Source organism: Podarcis cretensis (assembly GCF_951804945.1).
Source record: "Podarcis cretensis genome assembly, chromosome: 9".
NCBI classification, from domain to species: Eukaryota; Metazoa; Chordata; class Lepidosauria; order Squamata; family Lacertidae; genus Podarcis; species Podarcis cretensis.
In genome coordinates this window covers 3763086-3787625 of record NC_137178.1, presented here as the reverse complement: position 1 = coordinate 3787625, position 24540 = coordinate 3763086, and the positions used below count along the sequence as shown (strand labels likewise).

The 24540-nt window shown below is 49.5% G+C and overlaps 1 protein-coding gene across 1 annotated transcript; it reads right to left on the bottom strand.

Moving 5' to 3' along the window:
* Positions 1-742: 742 nt before the first annotated feature.
* LOC307224201 (RING finger protein 145-like) lies at positions 743-24255 on the bottom strand. Its single transcript, XM_079990813.1, has 10 exons — positions 23983-24255; positions 18126-18234; positions 16365-16456; positions 15650-15885; positions 13051-13229; positions 11235-11375; positions 8861-9043; positions 6991-7138; positions 4474-4830; positions 743-2272 (listed from the first exon to the last, which is right to left on the bottom strand). Exons 1-10 carry the CDS (start codon positions 24152-24154, stop codon positions 1502-1504), a joined length of 2388 nt encoding a protein of 795 aa, XP_079846939.1. The 5' UTR covers positions 24155-24255; the 3' UTR covers positions 743-1501.
* Between the last annotated feature and the right edge of the window lie 285 nt (positions 24256-24540).

Below are 24540 nucleotides of genomic sequence, written 5' to 3'. Positions count from 1 at the left end.
ACTACAACTAATCCAGAATGCAGCAGCCAGACTGGTGACTGGGAGCAGCCGCCAGGACCATTTAACACCAGTCTTAAAGGATCTACATTGGCTCCCAGGACATTTCCGAGCACAATTCAAAGTGTTGGTGCTGACCTTTAAAGCCCTAAACGGCCTTGGCCCAGTAGACCTGAAGGAGCGTCTCCACCCCCATCATTCTGCCCAGACACTGAGGTCCAGCTCTGAGGGCCTTCTGGCGGTTCCCTCCCTGCAAGATGTGAGGTTACAGGGAACCAGGCAGAGGGCCTTCTCGGTGGTGGCGCCCACCCTGTGGAACACCCTCCCATCAGATGCCAAGGAAATAAACCACTATCTGACTTTCAGGAGACAGCGCTGTATAGGGAATTTTTTAAATGGCTGATGTTTTACTGTGTTCTAATATCTTCTGGAAGCCGCCCAGAGTGGCTGCGGCAACCCAGCCAGATGGGTGGCATATAAATAATAAAATTATTATTATATTATTAAGGAAGCATCATTTTGCTTCTAAGATTGGGCAGGTATGATGCTGGTATATCAGAGACTGCAAGCACATCTCTGCCCCTGTCCTTCAGCTGCTTCATTCTAAGCCATTTTCCCAAGTCTGGAAATCCAGTTGGTGGTGCAAATAATAACATTATTATTAGCAATTACTCTGTGGCGGTGTGTGTGTGTGTGTGTGTTTCTCGCTGTCCCTCTTTCTTTTGCAGAACTGCACACAACCAGCTCACGACATTTGTTTGATTTGTTTATTTAACTTGCAAGCAAAGGTCTCCCGCTGTCCACAGCTGTTTGATTCACCTGCCCTGCGATGTAATCACCTCTACGCAAAAAATAAAAATAAAACGGTCAATGACGGGACAGGACACCAAAGCCACAAAGGTTTGCTGGTGGCCCAGATCCCCGGAAGGGGCTCCCTGGCTCATCAAATGTTCTAGGCCAACCTGGGGGGGAAACCTGCAAGGACCCGTCGCTTGGGCAGAAGTCCAAACCTTCCCGGTTTCACACACTTGCCAGAGATTATAGGCAGGCAGCGGGTGGGATGCATAGGTAGGGAGGCAGACACGGAGACCCTGCAGTCATTTTGGAACAAGGCTGCCGCCATCTTGGATAACAGCATTCGTCTCCGAATCTGCCATTCTGCCAGGTCATGTCTCCATGTTGCGGCCAGCGCTGAACCTTTAAAGTACGGCAGTGGCCAGTGTTTGGGGCAAGGCCCTTGTGCCAAGGTTAGAAGAATAAGACACATTGCATCGCCTTGCTGGTATAGAAGGTCTAGCCTGCAGCGTGGAAGTCCTTCAGCACTCCTGAGAGGAGAGGTGGGACTTGAGTTTCCCTGGCTCCAGATAAAGCGCTCTTCGCTAGACGCAGTGCAGACTGTGCTAACGCGGCTGTGGCAGCCTGCTTCCCTGAGTGTAGGAGAAGCTGTTTGAGGCATTGGCTTCCCAGGCCATGGAAAAGGGAAACGGCATGTGAAAGCAAAGAGCTAGGGAGGGGAGAAGGCGGTGGAAAGACCAGGACCGAGCTCAGCTTTGCCGTCGAAATGGACCGACGGGCCTAGGCTCTCCCCTCTGGCAACACCTTGCTTTGGGGGTTTCCTGGCTGAGATCTCCACTGTATCCTCTGCTGGCGCAACAGGGGAGGCCACCACTGGGCTTGGGGGCTCCCCCTCCAGGCGACCCTCAGCTGGGATTCCCGGAGCAGCTGAGAGCCGAGGACAGTCGTTTCCCGGTTTGCTGGCTAAGTCAGGCTCTCTTCCCAGAGAGACGCACCCAGGAACATCCTGCTCTGGGGCCATGGGCTCTCCTGAGCTGCCGCACCAGTCCCCTGGCGGCACTTTGGGAATGGGGAGATCCAGCGCTTGGCTGCCATTTCCTGCTGAGGTGGGTACGCCCAGGTCCCTCTGGGGTGCGACATATCCGGGTACGCTCTCCCCCACCTCTCCCGAGCTGTCAAACGTCTGCTGGCCTTCCCCAGCGGGGTGTCCAGAAAGCGTGATTTGTTGTTCTGTCCCACCAGCTTCGCCGGCCTCCGCAGTCCTGTCCCCACCGGGGCGCACCGTGCGGTCGAGAACAGTGGGCTCTGTGCTACCGGAAGCCTCCTCCCTCCCCGCCACGGGCTCCGCTTGTCGTGCGCGATCCTCGAGCCTGACCTGCTGGTGGCAGAGGGGGCATGTGTCCTGCACGAAAAACCACTTGCGCAGGCAGCCGTCGTGGAAGAAGTGGCCGCACGGCACGATGACGGCCAGGGTCATCTCCTGAAATGGGGCAGAATGAGTTGGTTAGTGGGGAAGTGCCTGGAGGGGCAATGGGCAGTGCGGTCCTGAGGCAGAGCACCTGCTGTGCATGCAGAACTTCCCTGGCATCACCTGTTAATATATAGCAAAGACGCCTGCTTCTTGGGAGAAAACCTAGACAGCATCTTAAAAAGCAGAGACATCACCTTGCCGACAAAGGTGGCGCAACAGGGGAGGCCACCACTGGGCTTGGGTGTTGGTTTCTGCTTCCTCACTGAACAGCGAATGGATGTCACAAGACATTGTTTTGCACTCCACAGTCCAAGTTACTGTTGGATTCCCACGGAAATGGGAGACTGGATGTGACGTACACTGGTTTCCTGTTTTTCACTGTTCTCTCGGTTTCTTTGTTAGAGAGACAGTTGCTTCTCTGCTCTCACAGAGGCAAGATGCATGTTTGTATTCTCTCAGCATAGAGTGGAAATAAAGTTAAAGAATGTAGCACATACTGCTTATCCTTCTGCTGTGTGGCCTACTCTGCTTGGGCTCAAGACAAGACAAGCCTGTATCAGCTTCAGAGGGGCCGAAGCTGGTCAAAATCTCACACGTATAGCTAAAGCTATGGTTTTCCCAGTGGTGATGTATGCAAGTGAGAGCAGGACCACAAAGAAGGCTGATTGCTGAAGAATGGATGCTTTTGAATTCTGGTGCTGGAGGAGACTCTGGAGAGCCCCATGGACTGCAAGAAGATCAAACCTATCCATTCTTAAGGAAATCAGCCCTGAGTGCTCACTGGAAGGACAGATCCTGAAGCTGAGGCTTCAAAAGACTCCCTGGAAAAGACCCTGATGTTGGGAAAGATGGAGGGCACAAGGAGAAGGGGACGACAGAGGACGAGATGGTTGGACAGTGTTCTCGAAGCTACCAGCATGAGTTTGACCAAACTGAGGGGGGGAGGAAGACAAAAGTGCCTGGTGTGCTCTGGTCCATGGGGGCACGAAGATTCGACTAAACAACAACACAACTAAACGACTAAACAACAATATGGGAAAACTTGCCTGAGACCTGCCACCAAAGTGGAACAGGTAATCCTCAGCCTAGAGCCCTTCCACCCCCTTCTAAAGCTGGAAAAACTAGGCTGTCAGGGACTGGACTAAGGAGGAATGGTGGGGACCGCCCCCCCCCTTCCTGAACCTTCCTGGGAAGAGGAGTATAGAGACAGTATAGATTTACAACAGTGGTTTGCAGAAGGTCATAGTTCAGAGACTGCAGAAGGGAGGAGCAGCACTCAGGCAGAGGCAGCTGGCTGACTCAGTGTCTCTTGAAAGCATTCCTGCCCCCCCCCCCAGGACCCGGCGTGCATTGAAGGTAGTAGAAAAGAAAGCTCCGAGGCAGAATCTCTGATCAGCCGATGCAGGGATGACGTATACAGTCATACCTCATGTTATGTCCACTTCATGTTACGTTCTTTCACATCCCGTGGCAACCCGGAAGTACTGGAAAGGGTTACTTCTGGGTTTCGCTGCTTGCGCACGTGCAGATGCACAAATGACGTCATGCGCAGAAGCGGCAGATCGCAACCTGTGCGTGCGCAGACGCAGGTTGCGTTTTCATGTTGCGAACGGGCCTCCGGAACGGATCCCGTTCGCAACCAGAGGTGCCACTGTAATAGGAGAGGCGGAGGGGGTGGAACTTTACTCAGAGCAATGCCATTACCCGAAAGAGACGCCATTTCTACGTTCTCTCTGTGTGAGTATTGAATAAAATACTTGGTAAGAACTCTTCTTGTTTATCTGCTTCTTGGCTGCCACCATGGGAGGGACTCGATTCCCTGAAGCCTAATATAGGCTTTGAGAAGGAGGAGGGAAGACTCTGCCAGAGCTTTGTCCCTCCTTCCCAAAACTCAGTGTCTCGTTTACCCAGCTTTGGGAAGGCAGCGCGAGGGTTGGTGGGCATCAAATGTTGTTGAGGGCCACCAAAAAAGGCCTCAAGGGCCACGTTGGACCACCCTGCTATGGAGGAAACCGTGTTGGCTACCCACAAGTTAGTGGGGATAGCCTAACACAAGGCTCCCTAACCTGGTCCAGTATTGACTCCAGATTGAGGAAGGCCTTAACCAAAGCCAGTCCCCCAAACTAAAAATGAACAAGGGCAGGTGGGGACAGACGGTCCAGAGGAGGGAACTGGGGGGAGGGGGGGGGTTGCGGCTCACTGACATTCACCTGGAAGCAAATGGCGCAGACGTCATTGTGGTCCAAGAGTTGCCTGCTGGTGGCCCTTGGCAGCAAGCTGATCTTCTTGGCTGCCTCTCGGCGGAGCAGGAAGCTCTTCCACCCGGAGTGGGCCCTCAGCCAGACGTTGAAGTAGCAGTGGATGATGATGACGGAGGCCCCGAGCCAGCTCCACTCGCCAAAGATGGACTCCCAGGTCCCGTAGGCCACCACGCAGACGGCCACCAGGAACTCCAGGACGCGGCTGATGGCGTTGATGTAGTAGACGATCTCGTCCATCTTCTCCATTGGGGTGTCCTGGAAGAGCTCGATCATGAACAGGGTGTAGATGAATAGGGTCCCCATCACCTGAAAGGAGGAGGAGGAGGAGTACCGTTGGTTTCTCTAGCCAAAGCTGAAGGCCCCAGAGGTCCAGATTGGATCAAGCCCAGAGCCCATTGGCCAGCAACTGATGGCTACTAGCTGCAATGCCTATGCACCATTTTATTATTTCATTTCATTTCATTTTTTTATTTTATTTTGATGAAGTAAAAATAATAAATAAATAAGAATAAAAATGTGCCACCAAGACCATTCCATTGTAACTAACCAACCTCCCAAAATTTCAACACTTCTTGCAATGGTTTGACCCCTTTCCATTTTAACAGTACAACTTCCACAAACACCATCCATATCTCCTCAAAATCATTTCTCCTGCGTATACCCCGTCTTACCTTAATGACACGTGTTAATTTATAACTAATGGCTATATGCCACATCTCTTTATACCATTCTTCCATTTTATATTCTGCTTGCCCCTTCCACTTCCTAGCTACAATAATTCGTGCAGCTGTCAATAAATTTGCAAGCAAGTCCTTCATAGCCTGCAAAACTTCCACCCCATCGTAAATTGATAATAGTGCTACCTCTGGGCTTTCGGTCAGCTTTAACCCAGCGATTTCTGTTATCTCCTTAAATGCCCTTTGACAAAAAAATTGTACATATTTACTCTCTCACCACATGTGAACATAATCCCCAGTTTCCTGGCATCCCCTCCAACATAACACCGAATATTCCTTGTTTATTTGATTTAATCTGACTGGTGCTAAATACCACCTCCAAACTAATTTATAATAATTTCCTTTTATTCTTATACCACTTGGGATGCACTAGCAAGCTCATCGTCAGGGTGCAATGGAGAAAGCCCCCCCCCCCTGATTCTTCCCAGCACCTGGAAAGCAGAGGTATACTGCCTCTATAAAGAGGGATAATGATGGTCGCCTGACACCACCATTATGTGTCTTTAGAGGCCAGGCAAAAACATTCCTCTTCGGCCATTAATTAATCTATGGCCTCAGGGGCCCTGGGTTATGGGTGCCCAATGGCACCCGTGGCATAATGTGACGCTGGCGGCATGTTGGCGCTTCCGAGGCTTCGCAGGGCCTCGGACGTTGTCTGGGAACTCGCATTGGGGTTCCGACACGACTTCCGATAGAAACCGGAAGTCCGGTCGGATCCCCGCGTTGTGGGTTCTGAGCACCCACCCCCAAAATTTGGGGGGGGCCTGGCTGCCCCCACTAAAACTGGCACCTATGTATGGCCTGTTACGTGTGGGGGGACGACGACGACTATATATGGCCTATTAAGTGTTTTTTTTGGGGGGGGGGACTGTTATCATGATTATTTTATTTTTATGCTCTCCATCAACTATCCATCACCCCATGAAAACTTAATCCACAGCAGTGACCAGAGGAGGAATAACTGCTGAAAGCAGCCCAGAGAGAAGAAGTACATTGGCTCCCAGTACGTTTCCGAGCACAATTCAAAGTGTTGGTGCTGACCTTGAAAGCCCTAAACAGCCTCAGTCCAGTATACCTGAAGGAGCATCTCCACCCCCATCGTTCTGCCTGGACACTGAGATCCAGCGCCGAGGGCCTTCTGGCGGTTCCCTCATTGCGAGAAGTGAAGCTACAGGGAACCAGGCAGAGGGCCTTCTCGGTAGTGGCACCCGCCCTGTGGAATGCCGTCCCATCAGATGTCAAGGAAATAAACAACTTTTAGAAGACATCTGAAGGCAGCCCTGTTTAGGGAAGCTTTTAATGTTTAATAGGTTATTGTGTTTTGGTGTTCTGTAGGAAGCCGCCCAGAGTGGCTTATTAATTAATTTATTATTATTATTATTATTATTATTATTATTATTATTATTATTATTATTATGGTGCATCTGCAGCAGCGAAACTGGATGCCTTTATCTGCCCTAGTTGCAATGGAACATGTCTCTCCTGCATCAGTCTCTACAGCCAGAGTAGGCGCTTTAATTCTCCAACACTTTGACTTCACCCCCAAAAGGTGCACTCCTTTGTGGTGTCCCCAGACAGACGGATGCCAGCCGTCGTCACTGTTCTACACAGTATTTGGACACGGTTTTTTTGAAAGGGAAACCGCCGTGAGCACAGGTGCCCTGGTAGGAAAGACGTCCCAGAAATAAACCAGCTCCGGCTACGGGCAAAAAGGGGGGGTCAAGTGTACCTGCAGGGAGGTCAGCATGCAGCTGGAGACGAGGATCAGGAGCCAGAAGTCCATGTGGAAGAAGTGAGCGATCTTGTACGCCATGAAGCCCGGGAAGACCAGGAGGAAGAGGCACATGCTGATTCCCCGGAAGTGCTTCCAGAAACTCCTGAAACAACAACACAGCCGGACAGCTCAGTGGGTGGAGCATGAGGCTGTTAGGGTTGTGGGTTCGAGTCCCATGCTGGGCAACAGATTCCTGTGTTGCAGGGGGTTGGACTAGATGACTCTAGTTGTCGCTTCCAACTCTACGGTTCTGCGATTCTAAGAGATGGAGGGACAGTTTGAGAGGCCCACGAAGGCTGCTGCAAAGTCCAGCCCTTTCAGCCACGGCCTCAGATACGGAGCTTGGGTGGACCAGGGCACAGCTGTCAACGTTTTCCCTTTTTTAAGGGAAATTCCTTTATTCCAAATAGGATTCCTCGCAAGGAAAGGGAAAAGTTGACAGCTATGGATCAGGGGCCTGCTTCCTACTTAAATCTCCCAGATCCAGAACACAGTCGTACCTTGGAAGTCAAACGGAATCCATTCTAGAAGTCCGTTCGACTTCCAAAACGCTCGGAAACCAAAGCGTGGCTTCTGATTGGCTGCAGGAAGTTCCTGCAGCCAATCGGAAGCCCCGTCGGACGTTCGGCTTCCAAAAGTACATTTGAAAACCGGAACACTCACTTCTGGGTTTCGGAAGCCGATTTGTTCTGGAGCCAAGGCGTTCGAGATCCAAGGTACGACTGCAATGAGGAAACAGCATTTTACTTTAGGGCAGGGTTGTAGCTGAGCATCAGAGCATCAGTTTTGGATGCAGAAGGTCCCAGGTTCAACAACAGACAGCATCTCTGAGGTAGTGCTGTAGAAAAACTCATTCCTGAAACCCTGGAGAGCTGTTGCCAGTCAGAACAGGCAGTACTGAGGTAGATGAGCCAATGGTGTGACTCTGCATCAGTTAGCTTCCTATGAAGACTGTGTGAATAGGGCTTGCTTAAGTTTTCAACTTTCAAATTCGCCAAAATGATGAGGGGTGCTAAAAAGTCGTAACATGACTTGGGAATTAGAAAGGTATTTAGGCTAAATTTATATGGTTCAGTTTCGCTTGGTACAGAAAAGGTGTGTAAAGTTGCACAGAAACAATTTTAAAATGATGCCAAGGACATGCATTATTATTCTTGTTATTCTTGTTGTTGTTGTTATTTAGCGTTACCTGACATTTTCAGAAGGCAAAATTAAAATACTTTGGTTTTCTCAAAGCTTTTTATGTGCTTTTTCATCAAACGTAGACTTACCAAGCTAAATCTGCACAGCCAAAAGCGTATTTTTAAGCCCACTCACTGAAGAAATTTGCAAAAACCAAGCTTCACTCTTAAAATGATGCATACTGCTATAGGACGATTAAAAGTACATATATATTCAGGTGTCCCCCTTTATACACACACAGGTTACATGATGTGTAGGAACTGCTATTTGAGAAAGAAAGGGGGATATCCAGCCCCATTGAGAATATGGGCCAGGCTGTACATTCTTCCAGATCTGCCTTCCCCAAATTGGTGCCCCCCAGATCTTTGGGGCTACAGCTGCTGTCAGGCCCAGCCAGCCATTGCAATGTCCTATTCTCGCTCTCTAAGTTGTGGCGGCCACTTTGTGTTAGGCCATGCCTGCCTCTGCCGTGGCCGCCATTTTGTGACTGGCGCCAATGCATCGGCCCCCAAATGTTGGCGCTGGGCTTGCGTGCGGGGAATGTCCACCCCACCCCCTCCAGGCTACGCAGATTTATAACCACGAGGGCATGGATTGTGTCCCTTGTTCCCGTGCGTCCGCACAAAGGAGTGAGCAGTGTCACCTGTTGCGCGTAGCTCCCAGGCCCAACACGATGGGGTCGGCTATTTCGATCATGGACTGCAGGGTGGACGTCACCACAATGAAGAGGATGATGCTGAGAAGGAATGTTCTTTCCAGGAGCTGCAACCCAAGTAGACCGGTCTGGAGGGCAAGCAGCAGCAAGGTCACACCCTCCGTCACACCCCTGAAACAAGGGGAAAGTATGCAGCTGTATATTGGATTTTATTTTATTTTTTGAATATTTTTATTAGTAATTTCAGCATAACATTTTATCAAAAAACATATCACCCTTAAATTCCCACCCCCTATTTTTCCCTCCCTCCTCCCCAAAGTATAGCCTCCCCCTCCTCCCCCGGACTTTTCTCAGCTCCTCTCTCTGGTTTATCAACATATGTTATTTTCTGCATGTTACAAAACTGTACAGATCCTTAATTTATCTGTCTAGATGTTATCAATAAGAAGTTTGTGAATGTTTATTCAAAACTTGCCAAGGAGACTAGTTCATTTTGTTGCTTCTTTAAATACTTTGTAAAAGGTTCCCATTCATCTTTAAAATCAGTTATCCTTGCTATGTAATTTATGTGTCAATTTTGCCAATTCTGCATAGTCCATTAGTTTCTCTTGCCACAGTTCTTTGGTCAGGATTTCCTTGTTCTTCCACCCTTGTGCTATTAAGACTCTTGCCGCCGTTGCTGCATACATAAAGATATTTTTCAGTTTCCTTGGCAGGTCTTTTCCTACAATCCCTAACAAAAATGCTTCAGGTTTTTTGACAAATGTTAGTTGGATTTTTTCCCCCTGTGGGGTGGCTCCAAAAAAAAAAAAAAAAAAGGATGGGGAGAGAAAATCGCCACTGGACAGTGCACCTCTCTAGACTTAGCGGGTGGTTGTGTGTTTTTTAAAAATGCTCTCTTGTTCTTGAAAAATTTGGGGACTTTTAGACTTTTGGTGGCTCCCCAGCGAGGTCCATTACATATTTTTAGGCACCTGGCAAAAACATTCCTCTTTTCTTGGGGATGATCCAGACAGAAATTCCCAGGTGTCAAAAAATGTTATTTATGTATGCCACAACTGCGCCCTGTGTTTCGTTAGCCCTCAAATGGAAAACGAGCAAGGTCCCAACTAAAGGAGAATGGCAGCTTAAGATGACGGAATACACGCCGCTTGCGGACTTAACATATAGAATAAGAGAACAAGAAGAACACAACTTTCATGAAGATAGTAAAATGTTGATTGATTATATGAGAGAAAATTGTGTACACTTGAAATCATGGGCAGCATTAAGATACATTCAACAGTGCAAATAAGTTTTGATGGATGTAATAATGGAATACTGAATGGTTTAGTTTATGTAAAATATGCAGGGATTTATGTTATGCAAAATGAACCATGGAAAGAGAAGAAGGGAAGTCATCGATACTTAAAGGACCCCTGACAGTTAAGTCCAGTCGTAGACGACTCTGGGGTTGCGGCGCTCATCTCGCTTTACTGGTTGAGGGAGTCGACATTCGTCCGCAGACAGTTTTTCTGGGTCATGTGGCCAGCAGGACTAAGCCACTTCTGGCGAAACCAGAGCAGTGTTCAGAAACAGAAACACTGTTTACCTTCCCACTGGAGTGGTACTTATTTATCTACTTGCACAGCGTGCTTTCAAACTGCTAGGTAGGCAGGAGCTGGGACCGAACAACGGGGGCCTCGAACCGCCGACCTTTTGATCGGCAAGTCCAAGCAGCACAGTGGTTTAAACCACAGCACCACCCACATCCTCACTGATACTTAAGGTTGTTTAAATGAATACTCTAAAATGTAAAACAGAAACTTTAATAAAAGCTACAGAAAAAACCAAAACATTCCTCTTTTCCCAGGCCATAGGTTGATTAACATCCAATACCCTTTTAAGTCAGTTGGTCAGTCAGTGAGTCAGTCAGCCCCCCCCCTCTCTCTCTGTGTGTGTGTGTGTGATGGGTTTGTTTTATTCTTGCTTTTATTGTGTATCCTGTGTTTCTATTTTTATGCTGTGAACTTCCCCGAAAGATTTTCAGATAAAGGGTGGTGTGAAAACTTAACAAATAAATCAAAGTGTGTATTGGATGATCTAGGCCAGGGGTCAGCAAACTTTTTCAGCAGGGGGCCAGTCCACTGTCCCTCGGACCTTGTGGGGGGGCCGGACTATATTTTCAGGGGGGAAAGGAACGAATGCCCCACAAATAACCCAGAGATGCATTTTAAATAAAAATACACATTCTACTCATGTAAAAACACGCTGATTCCTGGACCGTCCGCGGGCCGGATTTAGAAGGCGATTGGGCCTGATTCCCCAGGCCTTAAGTTTGCCTACCCATGACCTAGGCAGCTGCTCTTTCAAGCTCTCTCACCTGTGCATCACGTTGCCGTCTTGGAAAGCGCTGTAACCTGCCAGGTAGAACTTGCAGAGTTTGAGGAGGCCCAGGGCCAGGTAGGAGACAGTGAAGGTGAGCCCAATGAGGGAGTATGGGGTGCTGCAACATTCGGCCACACTGCAGAGAGGGAAAACATTAAGAGGTCTCCAGGATCAGACCAAGCAGAGGCCGCCGAGCCCAGTACAGTGGTGCCTCGCAAGACGAAATTAATCCGTTCTGCGAGTCTCTTCATCTAGCGGTTTTTTCGTCTTGCGAAGCAAGCCCATTGACGGCTTAGCGGATTAGTGCTATTAGCGGCTTAGCGGCTTTTAGCGACTTTTAGCGGCCTATCGGCTTATCGGATCAGCTGATAAGTGGCTTAGCGGCTTAGAAAAAGGGGGGGGGAGGAAAAGAAACCCGCAGAAACTCGCAAGACATTTTCATCTTGCGAAGCAAGCCCATAGGGAAATTCGTTTTGCGAAGCGCCTCCAAAACAGAAAACCCTTTCGTCTAGCGGGTTTTCCGTCTTGTGAGGCATTCGTCTTGCGGGGCACCACTGTACCCTGTTTCCTAGAGTGGCCAAACAGGGAGATGGAGGGAAAAGCCCTTTTCCAGACACTGAGACTCAGGAGGCCACTGTGGAAGATTTATCCTTTAAGCATCACACTTGGTTTCAAGCTAGCGGCTGTCGCTCTGCCACAAGGCAGCAAATTCTGCACTGCAGGAAGTTATTAGGATTCTAGGGGCCTATCCAGACTGCGCCAATGGCTCTGCGATCTTAGGGTGAATATAAATTTAATCAACAATGGTAATAATCAAGTTATCTGGTCCAGCATCCTGGTCTCACAGTGAAGAAAAAGAAACACACAGAGTAATAGAACTGTAAGAGCTGGAAGGGCACCCCAAGGGTCATCTAGTCCAACCCCCTGCAATGCAGGGGTCTTTTTGCCCAACGTGGGCAAAATGTTGGCATGCTCCAAGAGCCCTTTCCACTCCTCCTGGCTCAACACAGCAATGGGCATAGCCGAGGGGCCAAGTACGCCAGGGAGCATGCCATGTCAAAGGTTGGAAGCCAACATAATAATAATAATAATAATAATAATAATAATAATAATAATTTATTTATACTCCGCCCTCCCTGGCCAGAGCCGGGCTCAGGGTGGCTAAAACCAGTAAAATTACAATAAAAACATAATTGGGGGGGGGGGGAAGAAAAGAAAGAAAAAAACCCAATTTAAAATATGGGTTAAAATACAAATTTAAAATTCAGCCTCATTTTAATAGTAGCCCATAGATCAAAACCATAAGGGGAGGGAAACACAAGGGTGAGACTGAGTCCAAACCAAAGGTCAGGCGGAACAGCTCTGTCTTGCGGAAAGATGTCAAGCCCAGCAGGGCCCTGGTCTCTTGTGACAGAGCATTCCACCAAGTCGGGGCCAGTACTGAAAAGGCCCTGGCCCTATCAGAAGGGCTTTTCCCATGGGGGACGGAACAAGCTTGTTTTCTGCCGTAGAACCCAAATCAGTGGATTTGAATGACAAGGAAGGAGATTCGCAACAAAGATTAGGAAGAACTTTCTGACGACAAGAGCTGTTGGACAGTGGAATGGACTCCCCTGGAAGGTGGTGGACACTCCTTCTCTGGAGGTTCTCAAGAGGTTGGAGGACCATCTGCCGGGGCTGCCTTGGCTGTGATCCCTCCGTTGCAAGGGGTTGGGCTAGATGACCCTTGGGTATCCCTTCCAACGCTACAATTCGATGATTCTGTGGGAAGTTGCTGCTTGCTTCCCCTCCCCGACGCACCACCTTTCTACCTGCTGAGGAAGATGAAGACCAAGCCTTGCTGGGGCAAAGGGTTGCCAGAGGAAGAAGAAACCAGGGCATAGATCTGCAGAGTGAACAGCGCCAGCCAGAAGACCAGGAACAAGAGCGGGACAGCCAGCTGCCGCCAAAGGGACATCGCCAGCGCCACCAGGCGATACACCTCCAGCACCTGGGGACAAAAAAAGGGAGGCCAAAGAGAACCGCGAATTAGACTTAGAGCAGGGATGTCCAACCAGTCGACTGCAATAACTGGGAGACCCCGGGGATGTTTGAGTCGATTGTGGTCGATCGCGGGCTCTTTTCCCTTTGCGATGGAAAAAGAGGATCTGGCCCTGTCCTCCATTCGCACATGATCGCTAGATCGGAAGACAGATTTTTCGCCGTGAGGCTTGTTTTTTTCCTGATCAATGTTTTGGTGAGCAACTTTTCCCTTTTCCCCCTAAAGAAAGCTCAACATCTTAGACCTGCCCCTCCCATAAAAGGTCAACAACATTGACCAGAACCCCCCAAAAAGTATACCACTTTGATATCCCCCCTAAAAAAAGCTCTACAACTTTGACCTGAACCCCTAAAAAAGGGGTAGATCACTGCCATCTCTTGGGAGTTGGACGTCCCTGATTTAGGGGAATTCTTTGCTGGGGGCCCTTCCTGTCTATGAAGAATTCCGAATCAGGACCTCACACACATTTTTGATAACATTCGAGCCAGATGCTCATGCAGTTCTCCAGGATCCTGGAGCATTGGATTGGGACTCCAAGCAAGAGCTCCCTGGAAGAGTTGGGTAAAGGGACCCCTGACCATTAGGTCCAGTCGTGACCGACTCTGGGGTTGTGGTGCTCATCTCGCTTTATTGGCCGAGGGAGCCGGCGTACAGCTTCCGGGTCATGTGGCCAGCATGAATAAGCCGCTTCTGGCGAACCAGAGCAGCACACAGAAACACCGTTTACCTTCCCGCTGGAGTGGTACCTATTTATCTACTTGTACTTCATGCTTTTGAACTGCTAGGTTGGCAGGAGCAGGGACCGAGCAACGGGAGCTCACCCCGTCGTGGGGATTCGAACCGCCAACCTTCTGATCGGCAAGTCCTAGGCTCTGTGGTTTAACCCACAGCGCCACCCGCGTCCTGAAGAGTTGGGTGCTTGCTTGCAATTCCTTTCTGACACTAAGAGCTGTTTGGTGGTGGAGCAGTCTCCCTTGGGAAGCAGTGGACTCTCCTTCCTTGCAAGTTTTTAAGGTGGCCATCTATCAGGGATGCTTTAGCTGAGGTTCCTGTCAGTTTGCATTTCTTAGTGCAGAAAATATTGATCTGATGTGTAGAAATCTTTCCTATTCTACCGAGTTCAAGAGGGCTCTGGAAGCTTCTGGAAGCTTCTGTGCGTGAAAGAAACAAGCAAAAGGTTCATGATGTTTGAGTTATACCTTCAGAGAAGCTGAGGACAGCTGGCTTCAACTGGTTCTCTTTTTTCTTTCTGTCAAGGTCATGCTAACTATAAAAGTAAGGCTAGAAGGAGCCTGGGTTTCACTCTCTCTATCTCTTTCCTTCTGGTGTGGTGTTTTGTACATAGTGGTAAGGTTTAGACTTATTATAAGTTATTGTAAGTTTAAGTTAAGTCTGCTGCAACTGGATTTCTTATGGGCAGTGCCAATCCTGAATGTATTGGATTTGTGACCATTATGTTCATTTGCCTTCAGTAGCAGGAAAGCTCTGTAGATGAAATGTTGCCTCTGGTCTATTTTTTGGGAATCCTGCAACGTGTTTAAGTTTTTACTCTGACTATACGTTAGAGTTCTGCTCTGGATCAATATTGAGTATTACAGTATTTTTTGCTCTATAGGATGCACTTTTTCCCCCACCAAAAGTTAAGGGGAAATGTGTGTGCGTCCTATAGAGCGAATGCAGGCTCCTTGGCTTCAGCGACAGCAACGCGAAGCCTCCAAAGCGCAGAGGGAGCGCTCCCTCCACGCTCCGGAGGCTTCGCGTTGCTTTTGCTGAAGCCTGGAGAGCGAGAGGGGTCGGTGTGCACCGACCCCTCTCGCTCTCCAGGCTTCAGGGATAGCCGCCAGAAGCCTGCGGAGCGCAGCGCGAGTTCCTGCTGCACTCCGCAGGCTTCAGGTTCCTTTCGCTGAAGCCAGTAGAGCAAGATTCTCCTGGCTTTAGCAGAGAGGGAAAGCTGTGCAGCGCCCCTTCAGCCAAGCGGGAGGAGAAATGGAAGGGGCTCCGTTTCTCCTGCCGCTTTGCTGAAGGGGCGCTGAGAAGAGAGGGGGAGATATTTTTTTTCTTTCTTGTTCTCCCCCTCTAAAACAAGGTGCGTCCTATGGGCCGGTGCGTCCTATAGAGCGAAAAATACGGTATTTCGAAGACAGTTCCTTCACTGCGGGGAGCTGGACCAGATGATTCTCATTCAGCAATTCTATGAGCTAGCTGGACCCAAAGGTCTGGGGTTCTTATGAATTCTAAGCTTCCTTAAGACTGAACTATGGAGGACGGGTATGCACAAGGACAAGTTGGCAGGGAGCAGCTGCCAATCAGAAACCAATCAGAAACTGCTACGATTTGAAGGAGCGATCCCTTTGGACCTCCTTCATCACCTGAGCAACCTCCCGGCAGGCGACCGTTGCCCATTGGAGAGGAACCACCAGGCAGGAGGCCACAACGTAGAGAGCCTGCATCGCGGTGAGAGCTGTGGCGACGCTGTTCACGGCGGGCAAGGCCCGAAGCGGGAGGCAGCACAGGCGGGCGGCCAGAGGGAGGAGTGGAGCCCCGAAGAGCCACACCCGCTTGGTCTTCAGCAGGAGGGCGCAGAGGGTGGCAACGATGACTTGACCTGGGGAGGACGGGAGGAGAAAAGTAGGGGGGTCAGGCGGGTGTCCCAAATGCAGGAAGACAGGGCAAGTAGCAAAGGAGCTGGTAACTCTGATAACGTCCTTGTCTGGATGTAGGACGGAGAAGGGTTTGGAAGTGCGTGTCGAAACCAGACCACAATGATAAAATGCACATCCAATGCTCCGCCCACTTTTGCCCTGGCCCCGCCCACCTGGCCCCTGGAAGGCTGCCCAGTCAGAAACGTGGCCCTCGGGTTAAAAAAAAGTCCCCACCTTTTCTGCATATAAGCAGATCAAAGAGCAGTGGAAGAGAAGGAAAAAGCTGGCAACCTTCCCTTTTTTTGCGGGAAATTCCCTAATCGCAGCATCGTTCCCCGCTGCTATCCCAGATTGTTAGATATCCCGTAGACTGTCCCCGGGACAGGTGAGGCTGCTGATCCCTTGTTTTCAAATCTGAAAATTGACAGCGATGGTTCCTCACCTGTGAGTGCCGTGGCGAAGTGGCTAAGCGCCTCGGGGTCGTTGTACACGGCGCCATGAAAATCCCGCTCCATCTCGTGGCGGATGTAGTCTCTGGAATGGGAGCCGGGAAGACGGTTTGTAATGCCAAGCAGGACGCAAGCCCAAGGAGGAACTAGCTCTCCGTTGCTTAATAAAAGAAACCTTGCTACCTCTTCCTATGACAGTTCCCCTGCCCTCTCTCTCTCCAGCAACTAAGACCCCATTCACACATGCTGTTTCTTCAGTTTTGCAAACTTTGGGCTTGTTTCAACTCCCACCAACAGCAGAGATGGCCGGCCAAGTGTGGAGCTAGGTATCTGAGCTGGATCTGAGCTGCCAGTGGCAAAGGCTGTCATAGTCCAGGCCAGAAATTAGCAACTACGCTGCATTTTGTCGCCAATGTCAGAAGCATTACTCAATTCTTGGCAAGCTGGCAACGAGGCTCCATTTTCCAGCCAGCACCCTGGCTGCATTTTTCTGCTGCTCCCAGTGCCCAGAGCTAAGAGTACCCTGCGATTCTGCAACTGAACTACGTGATTACGGAAACGGGAACCTAGCACAGGACTCAGCTTCTTGAGTCTCCCATTTTTACTTAAAAGCAAGTTTCAAGTCTTTAGGACTGCAGAGTGTCCACTGCTTCGGGCGGGGGCTTCAGAGTCGAGCCTCTTTCTTTGCTTTCCCCGTAAACAACAGAAGCACAATGGTATGCAAAACCAGACCCAAGTGAGGGCTCTCTTTGCGTAATTTAGACAGGTTGCAGAATTCAGCTTCTCTCAATGCGGAATTTTAAACCCTTCCTTTTTGAGCCAGGGATACGTACACTCCTGCAAGGATATTACTCCCAGAGGCCCACCATGATTTTTCCTGACCCAGCCATTCTGGGAGGCTTCCAGCAAAATAAAATAAAAAACACAATAAAACACCAAACATTAAAAATGTCCCTATACAGAGCTGCCTTCAGAAGTCAGATAGTTATTTATTTCCTTGACATCTGATGGGAGAACAGCTGCCACTACCGAGAAGGCCCTCTGCCTGGTTCCCGATAATCTCACTTCCTGCAGTAAGGGAACCGCCAGAAGGCCCTCGGAGCTGGACCTCTGTGTCTGGGCAGAATGATAGGGGTGCAGACACTCCTTCAGGTCTACTGGGCCGAGGCCGTTTAGGGCTTTAATGGTCAGCACCAACACTCTGAACTGTGCTCAGAAACATACAGTGGTACCTCGGGTTAAGAACTTAATTCGTTCTGGAGGTCCGTTCTTAACCTGAAACTGTTCTTAACCTGAGGTACCACCGACCAATTTCTGTTCTCATCCTGAAGCGAAGTTCTTAACCCGAAGTACTATTTCTGGGTTAGCGGAGTCTGTAACCTGAAGGGTCTGTAACCTGAAGGGTCTGTAACCCGAGGTACCACTGTACTTCCAAGATTTGACAAAGGCCTTGGCAGGTGGAAAGCAACACTGGAAATTCTGACCTGCTCCTAGCAGCCCCTCAAAATGTAGCTGCACCTCGCAAAATATGGCAAGGACCCATCCATCAGCTCCTGCAGTTTAGAGGCAAAGGACCAGGAGACTACAGCGCTCCTAGTTCCTTTTGAGAATGCCACTGCCAGGAACTTTTTTTGAGAGCAGAGCCTGCTCCACACCAGCTGCTGCCCCCCATGACCTCAAGCCCTTCCTTTCTAGCAAGTCAACTCTATGATCTGCTGCTTCCAGTTGGCAGAAAGAGGCAACCAAGTCCTTACTGGGCCGTCTGGTGGCTCACATACAGCAGCAACGCTGTCAGGATGTAGAGATACAACTTCACAAGCGTCCGGACTGGGAGCAGCAAAACCACCACACACACCAAGTGACCTAAAAGAATGAGGAAGAGGAGAGAGAAGCCAACATTTTAAACACTCTTATGTCCGCCTGTTTAGTTTTGTGGAAAAGCCCTTAGCTGTCTTCCATCAAATGTTCAAGGGTCAGGCGGTTGTGCCAAACACTTGCCTGAACCCCTCTCCAAACCTGTGAATACTCTGCCTGGCCATGATTGCAACTGAACAACATAGAACATGGCAGCAGGCAAAGAACTCAGCATGCCAATGATGTTGGGGTTCAGAACTTACTGGGTTAATGTTTGTTCTGAGTGTGCCTCCCATTCTGACGTGGGAAAGGAGGGAGGAGTTTGTTGTTCTCTCTGTGTCTCTGAGAGAGACGGACGGAAGCCATGAATGCTAGCAGTCCAGGAGATTTTGGGAAATGCTGAGCTGTAAATATTTGCTACAATAAAGAACTGTTGAATTTGGACATACACAGTGCTTGGTGTTTGTCTGGATCTGAAGCAGACTGCAACGGTTTTGATCCGCTGTGTTTTTACTCTGCTAGACGAAACCGGAGAAGAAAAAGGTCTGCGCAGCTTGGCTGGGAGCGTGCCGGACCACTGGGGCTAATTGGGGCCATAAAGCAATTAGATGGCCAGTGCAATTAAGATCTTATCAGATTTTCACAGGTTATGGGGGACCTAATTACCGCTAATAAAACTGTTGCTAAGAGTCTGCCGGTGAGCTTTGAAGTCTTGAAGTCAGCTTGGCAATAGCTGGAAGACGCTACTGAAGCAGAGCGGAGGTCTGCGTTCTGTGTTTTGCCTGCTGCAGAGAGGCAAGAGTTGCTGAGGCAGAGAGCTGGGAAAGCAGCTGAGGAATCGGGTGCCGGAGGGCTGACTGGTGAAACGTGAGTACAGCAGCTGGGGCCCCGGGAAAGAGGAGAGAATGGCAGACAGCCAGGTCTTTGAGGACGTTCCGCTTGAAAAGCTCACTGTAAGAAGTTGGGCAACCTGGTCCAGAAGAGTAAGGGGTTGGTTCCTGGTTACTGGGCTTTGGGATGTAAGCCAGAGAGAACCACGTCCCCTAAATCCAGGTCCTGAAGGGACAGACATTACAGGCTTTGAGGCTGCGTTGCCTGAAGAAAGCCAGCAGAGAATGCAAAGAGAGCTTGCTATGCTAAAAGCATGCGTACATGCATCACTTTTGCCCAGTTTGGAGGGCGTAAAGTCAGCAAGGGCTGCCTGGGAGGTGCTGAGAAGTTTGTGTGAAACTTCAGCAGGAGGCCAGAGCCCTGGAGGAGTCACGAAGAGCCTGGAAATGGCTGAAGCCCCAGTCCCTGAGGTGCAAGTCGGGGGGGCTGAGAGTTCCAAAGGCAAGTTTCAAAAGTTTTCCACTGTGAGTGCTGAAGTGGAACGCAGTTTCAGCGAGGGCAGGGCTGGCACAGAGTGCTCTTCCGGAAGAAGGGGGGCCAGGCCAGCTGAAAGGAGCCCTGGGCAGTATTTTTCCACTGGGGATCGTCGTCATGCAAAGTCTGGAAGACGGCGGAGAGCTAGGCGTTTCAAGGTCGGCCACCTGGACAAAGTGAAGATAAGGCCTAAAGAGTCGCGTGGGAACGCAGAGGCCAGGCCGGTCTCCAAGGCAACGGAGGAGGCTACTTCTACGGAAGCTGCCAAGGTCCTGAGCAAGGGGGAGTTGGTTGCCAAGACAACCAGACAGAACTGCTGCAAAAGCCCAAAGACAGGGGGCAGCGGGACGTTTGTTGCCAGTATGGCTTTGTTTGAGGACAGCTCTGAGAGACACACTGATTTTCGTTTTGTAATCGACTCAGGAGCTAACTGCAACCTGATCCCAGAGACCCCTGCAGTCGAGATGTGGAATTGCAAGGCAATTCCGGCTGGGAAAACTGTTCAGTTTGCAAGTGGGGAAAAGAAAAATGTGAATAAAATCGCAAATGTATTGTTTTCTGTTTTGCAGGAGCAGATGGAAGTTTGCATTGTGCCAGGAGTGCAACGCTGTATTTTATCTGTGCCTTATTTGTTGAAAAAGGGGTTTAAGGTTTGCTTTGAACACGATGTTTGTACAATCTCCAAAGGAGGGAAGCAACTGGTCAGAGTTGCAAAGGGGCAGAATGATCTCTTCATTCTTAAATCGTCCCTGGAGGGTGAGGGGAAGGTTGAGAAAGCACAAGCCCTGCGTGCTACAGTTCCCACTCATGTTTCATGTTCGTGTGTGTGGCATAAGAAGACAGCCCATGCCTGTCTTGAAGAACTACAGGTGCTACCTGAGGTTTCCAAAGGCTGTAGAATTGCGGAATGTGCAAGAGTCCTAGATTGTCAGGCTTGCAGACAGGCAAAGGTAAGAGGGTGCAGTTACCCCAGGGTGGAGAGGGTAACCACAAAACCTTTTGATCTTGTGCACATAGATCTGTTGGGTCCCATGAAGGAACCAAGTTTGGGAGGGGCCAGGTTTCTGCTGACACTGCAGGATGATTTTTCGCAGAACACCTGGACACATGGTCTCAAATCCAAGGAAGATGCAGCACAGCTGATTAGGCGTTGGATTGAGGAGGTGGAACTAAGGTTCTCCACCAGAGTCAGGGAAATTGCTAGTGACAGAGGTTCACAGTTTACTGGGTCTGCTTTGCAGAAGTTCTTTCACAAGAAAAGGATAAGTCACACAGTGACTTCTCCTCAACAGAGGGGGGTGGCAGAGCTAAGAAGTGAGGCTCTGGTTAAAACTGCACAGGTGATGCTGTCAGATTCTGGGTTACCTCCAAAGTTTTGGATGGAGGCAATTAAATATGTGAGCTTCACCTGGAATAGGTCCTACAATTCAGTGGTAGGAGACACACCGTTTTTCATGCTTCACGGGAGGAAGCCTCAGGTTCACTTCCTCCGTGAGTTCGGATCAACGGCCTCGCTGCTGGTGCCTGAAGCTTTGCGAGGGCCAGGTGAACCCAAGTTCCAGAAAATGATCTTCTGTGGGTATGAGCCAGCGGCTCGTGCATGGAGGTTTGCGTACCCGTCAGGTGATCAGAGTAAGCTGCTGATCAGTAAACACGCTGAGTTCTGTAAGCAGGAGGAAAGGTCCAAGACCCCTGCCAGACGCGATATTCTTTCAGAATGTCTTTCCGATTCAGAGCAGGAAGGTTCTGATGAGGAGGAAGGAGAGCCAGGGGCTGAGTCTGCTGATGACGATCAGCTCGCTGACCAAAGTCAGGAGCAGGATGGGGCATCTCCGCAAGTTGTAAAAAGGGAGCCCAAGAGTGAGCCTAGTTCTCCTGTGAGGGTAGTTCCAAGGGTTCGAAGACGTGTTAAGTCAGAGGGGGAATCCCAGGATGCAAAGGCCACACCTGCTGACCACAGTGAGTCAGAGGAAGTGCCTGAGTTTGTGCCCAGGAGGTCCAGTCGCACAACGAAGGGAATTCCACCTGAGAGGTATCAGGCAACAGGTGCGTGGGTAAGTTTCGCACAGTGCGAATCTGAGAGTTGTGAGGATGTTCCACAGATGCCTGACAGGAACGCCAGGAGAGGGCGCAAGGCATTGGGGAAGGGATTGATCTCACAGAGGTCTGCAAAGGTACATCCACAGGTCTTGTCAGAATGCTCTGCAAGAGGGGGTGTTGGGGTTCAGAACTTACTGGGTTAATGTTTGTTCTGAGTGTGCCTCCCATTCTGACGTGGGAAAGGAGGGAGGAGTTTGTTGTTCTCTCTGTGTCTCTGAGAGAGACGGACGGAAGCCATGAATGCTAGCAGTCCAGGAGATTTTGGGAAATGCTGAGCTGTAAATATTTGCTACAATAAAGAACTGTTGAATTTGGACATACACAGTGCTTGGTGTTTGTCTGGATCTGAAGCAGACTGCAACGGTTTTGATCCGCTGTGTTTTTACTCTGCTAGACGAAACCGGAGAAGAAAAAGGTCTGCGCAGCTTGGCTGGGAGCGTGCCGGACCACTGGGGCTAATTGGGGCCATAAAGCAATTAGATGGCCAGTGCAATTAAGATCTTATCAGATTTTCACAAATGAATCTAATTATTTTCTGATTGAGAAAAAATGTTGAAAACTCAAATATATAATCTAATTGCCAAATGGCACCTTAAAACCTAGGTTACAGTCACCACAATGGAATTTCTAGGCGTCACCCCCCCTCCCAAAGTTTCTTGTTGTTGCTACTGCTGCTGCTTTATATTTATATACCAAAACGGTTTACAACACATTTTAAAAATAAAACAAATTCATGCTCCAAGGGAAATATTTCAGATCCTGTTCCAAGTGACATTCTGCTTTTGCCAGTTGCTAGCCTAGCACCCAGAGATCTCCCAGTGGTCGCAACTGGGTCCCTGCCAGTTGCAAAATGCACCCGGCGCCTGGCTAATTTCTAACTGCTTATGACAGCAGAAAACATGCGGCAACAGGCGGACGGAACTTAAAATACCGGCTGATGGGGACTTAGAAAGGCCAGGGAATTGAGATTGTCTGCAAAGGTCCCACTGGGCAGAAGAGGCAGAAAGAACTGTGTACACATAACTTTGCAATGATTATATAGCGAAAAATGTCAGTCTCAGCAGAACATTAATCCAGTCAAAATTGCAACACACCATTTTTTCCACATCTGCAAACATGTTTTCAAATCCATAGGCCAGCCCTAGATTGTTCCGTAGTATCATAAACCTATATACCATTTATTAAGACGCGTAACAGATTATCATCTTCTCATTGCTTTCTATATAAGTAATGATTTTTTATCACTGCCACATCCCCAATGTTTAATTACTCTTTTTTTTTTTTTTTAAGCTGAAGGTACATTTGTGACTTTCCAAACTTCTGGCAATAAAAACTTACAACAGCTAGCAACGTGAGCTGAATTATCTCTGATCAAATACATTCCAGCAGACAGACCGACCTCTGGAGCAGCCAGAATTCATAACCTGCTACAGGCATCAATGTCTTCAGCAGACATCATTTATTCCAGGATGTATAATTCCACTTTTTGTGTATGTGTGCATGAACATTTGAGCACATACACAGATCCTGGAGCACCCATATGCAAAAATGTCCTCAGTTTACATAATTTATTCCAGGTTTCATAATTTCAAATTGTGTGCGTGAGTGGGAAAATTTTAGTTACTTTGATGCAGAATCCGGAAGCTTGAATTTAAACACAACATGTTGACAGCTTGGGGCAGAAAGCAGCCTGGGATTTACGGGTATATCAATGGATTATTTGCAATAGTTTGGCACGTATTTCTGACATCCAGTTCCTCAGCACTGATATCGGCAAGGCAACTTTTATCCCCCTAAAACCCCTGATCTGCAGTAACTCAGTTGTGTTATTATGAATAATAATAATTGCAATTATAACCCACTCTTTTACTCAAAACAACATAAATTCCCGCAACAACCCTGTGAGGTAGGCTAGGCTGAAAGGCACCCAGGTCACCCAGTGTCAAGTGAGGATTCGAACCCTGGTCACCTAGGTCCTGGTCCGATACCCTGACCACTACACCACACTGCCTCTTAGGCTTGTAGATTCATACTGCAACATGCAGGTCAGCTCACGGTACATAATATAACAGAAAACGACCGGTTCAATAACTCCCTGCCAAAGTAATCTTTTTGGCTCAGGTTGGTGGGCTTTGTTGTGAAAACAATAGCGACTCTGGAAGCCTGAAACCTGCCCACAGCGCCGGGCACTCTGCACATGCTCAGGCAAGGCGGCGTCAAGACCACGAGCGGCGCAATGACCATTGCGGCGACTTCACCCCGTCTCCCACCTGCCTGGCCTGCATCACTCACCTGCGTAATAGGCGTTCCACAGGTGATGTCGCCACAGGTAGGTCCCCTCCGGCCTCCTCGGGTGCAACAGCAGCTCCGCGAAGGCCTGCACATCCCACCGGTAGAGCAGGTCCAGCAGGGCGATGCTGGGCACGCGGAGCGCCACGTTGGCCACCTCTTCCAGCCTGGACATGGCAGCTCCGACTTAAGGACACCTCCCCCCCCCAAAAAAATAAAACACCCCCCAACTCCAGCAGGGACCTGAGGCTCTGCTCTTCCCTTACCGGTCTAGCAGAGCCCAGTGGTGGGGGGTCTCTCTCTCCCCCCAGAAGGATCCCTCCCTCCCCCCCCCACCTCCTTCCAGGTGGGTGGTCTCAGGGGAGGGGCCGAAATCAGAGGGGGCAGCAACCCCAAAAGAGAGGCAGAGGAAGGCAGGAGGGAAGCTGGGATGGGGAGAGGGAGGGGGCCAAATCTCTTTTTTTTTGGGGGGGGGGGTGTTAAGAAGAGGGGCGTTCACAGTTGGAAGGGGGGAGCTCGAGGGGTGGGGAGAAAATGAGATGGGGGAAGGGTGGCAGTGGG

Coding starts and splice junctions, on each gene's coding strand:
- LOC307224201 (XM_079990813.1), bottom strand. CDS start 24,154: ATGTCCAGGCTGGAAGAGGTGGCCAACGTGGCGCTCCGCGTGCCCAGC. Junction 18,235..23,982: donor GTGGAACGCCTATTACGCAG/GTGAGTGATGCA, acceptor TCATTCTTTTAG/GTCACTTGGTGTGTGTGGTG. Junction 15,886..16,364: donor CTTCGCCACGGCACTCACAG/GTGAGGAACCAT, acceptor CGTCCTCCCCAG/GTCAAGTCATCGTTGCCACC.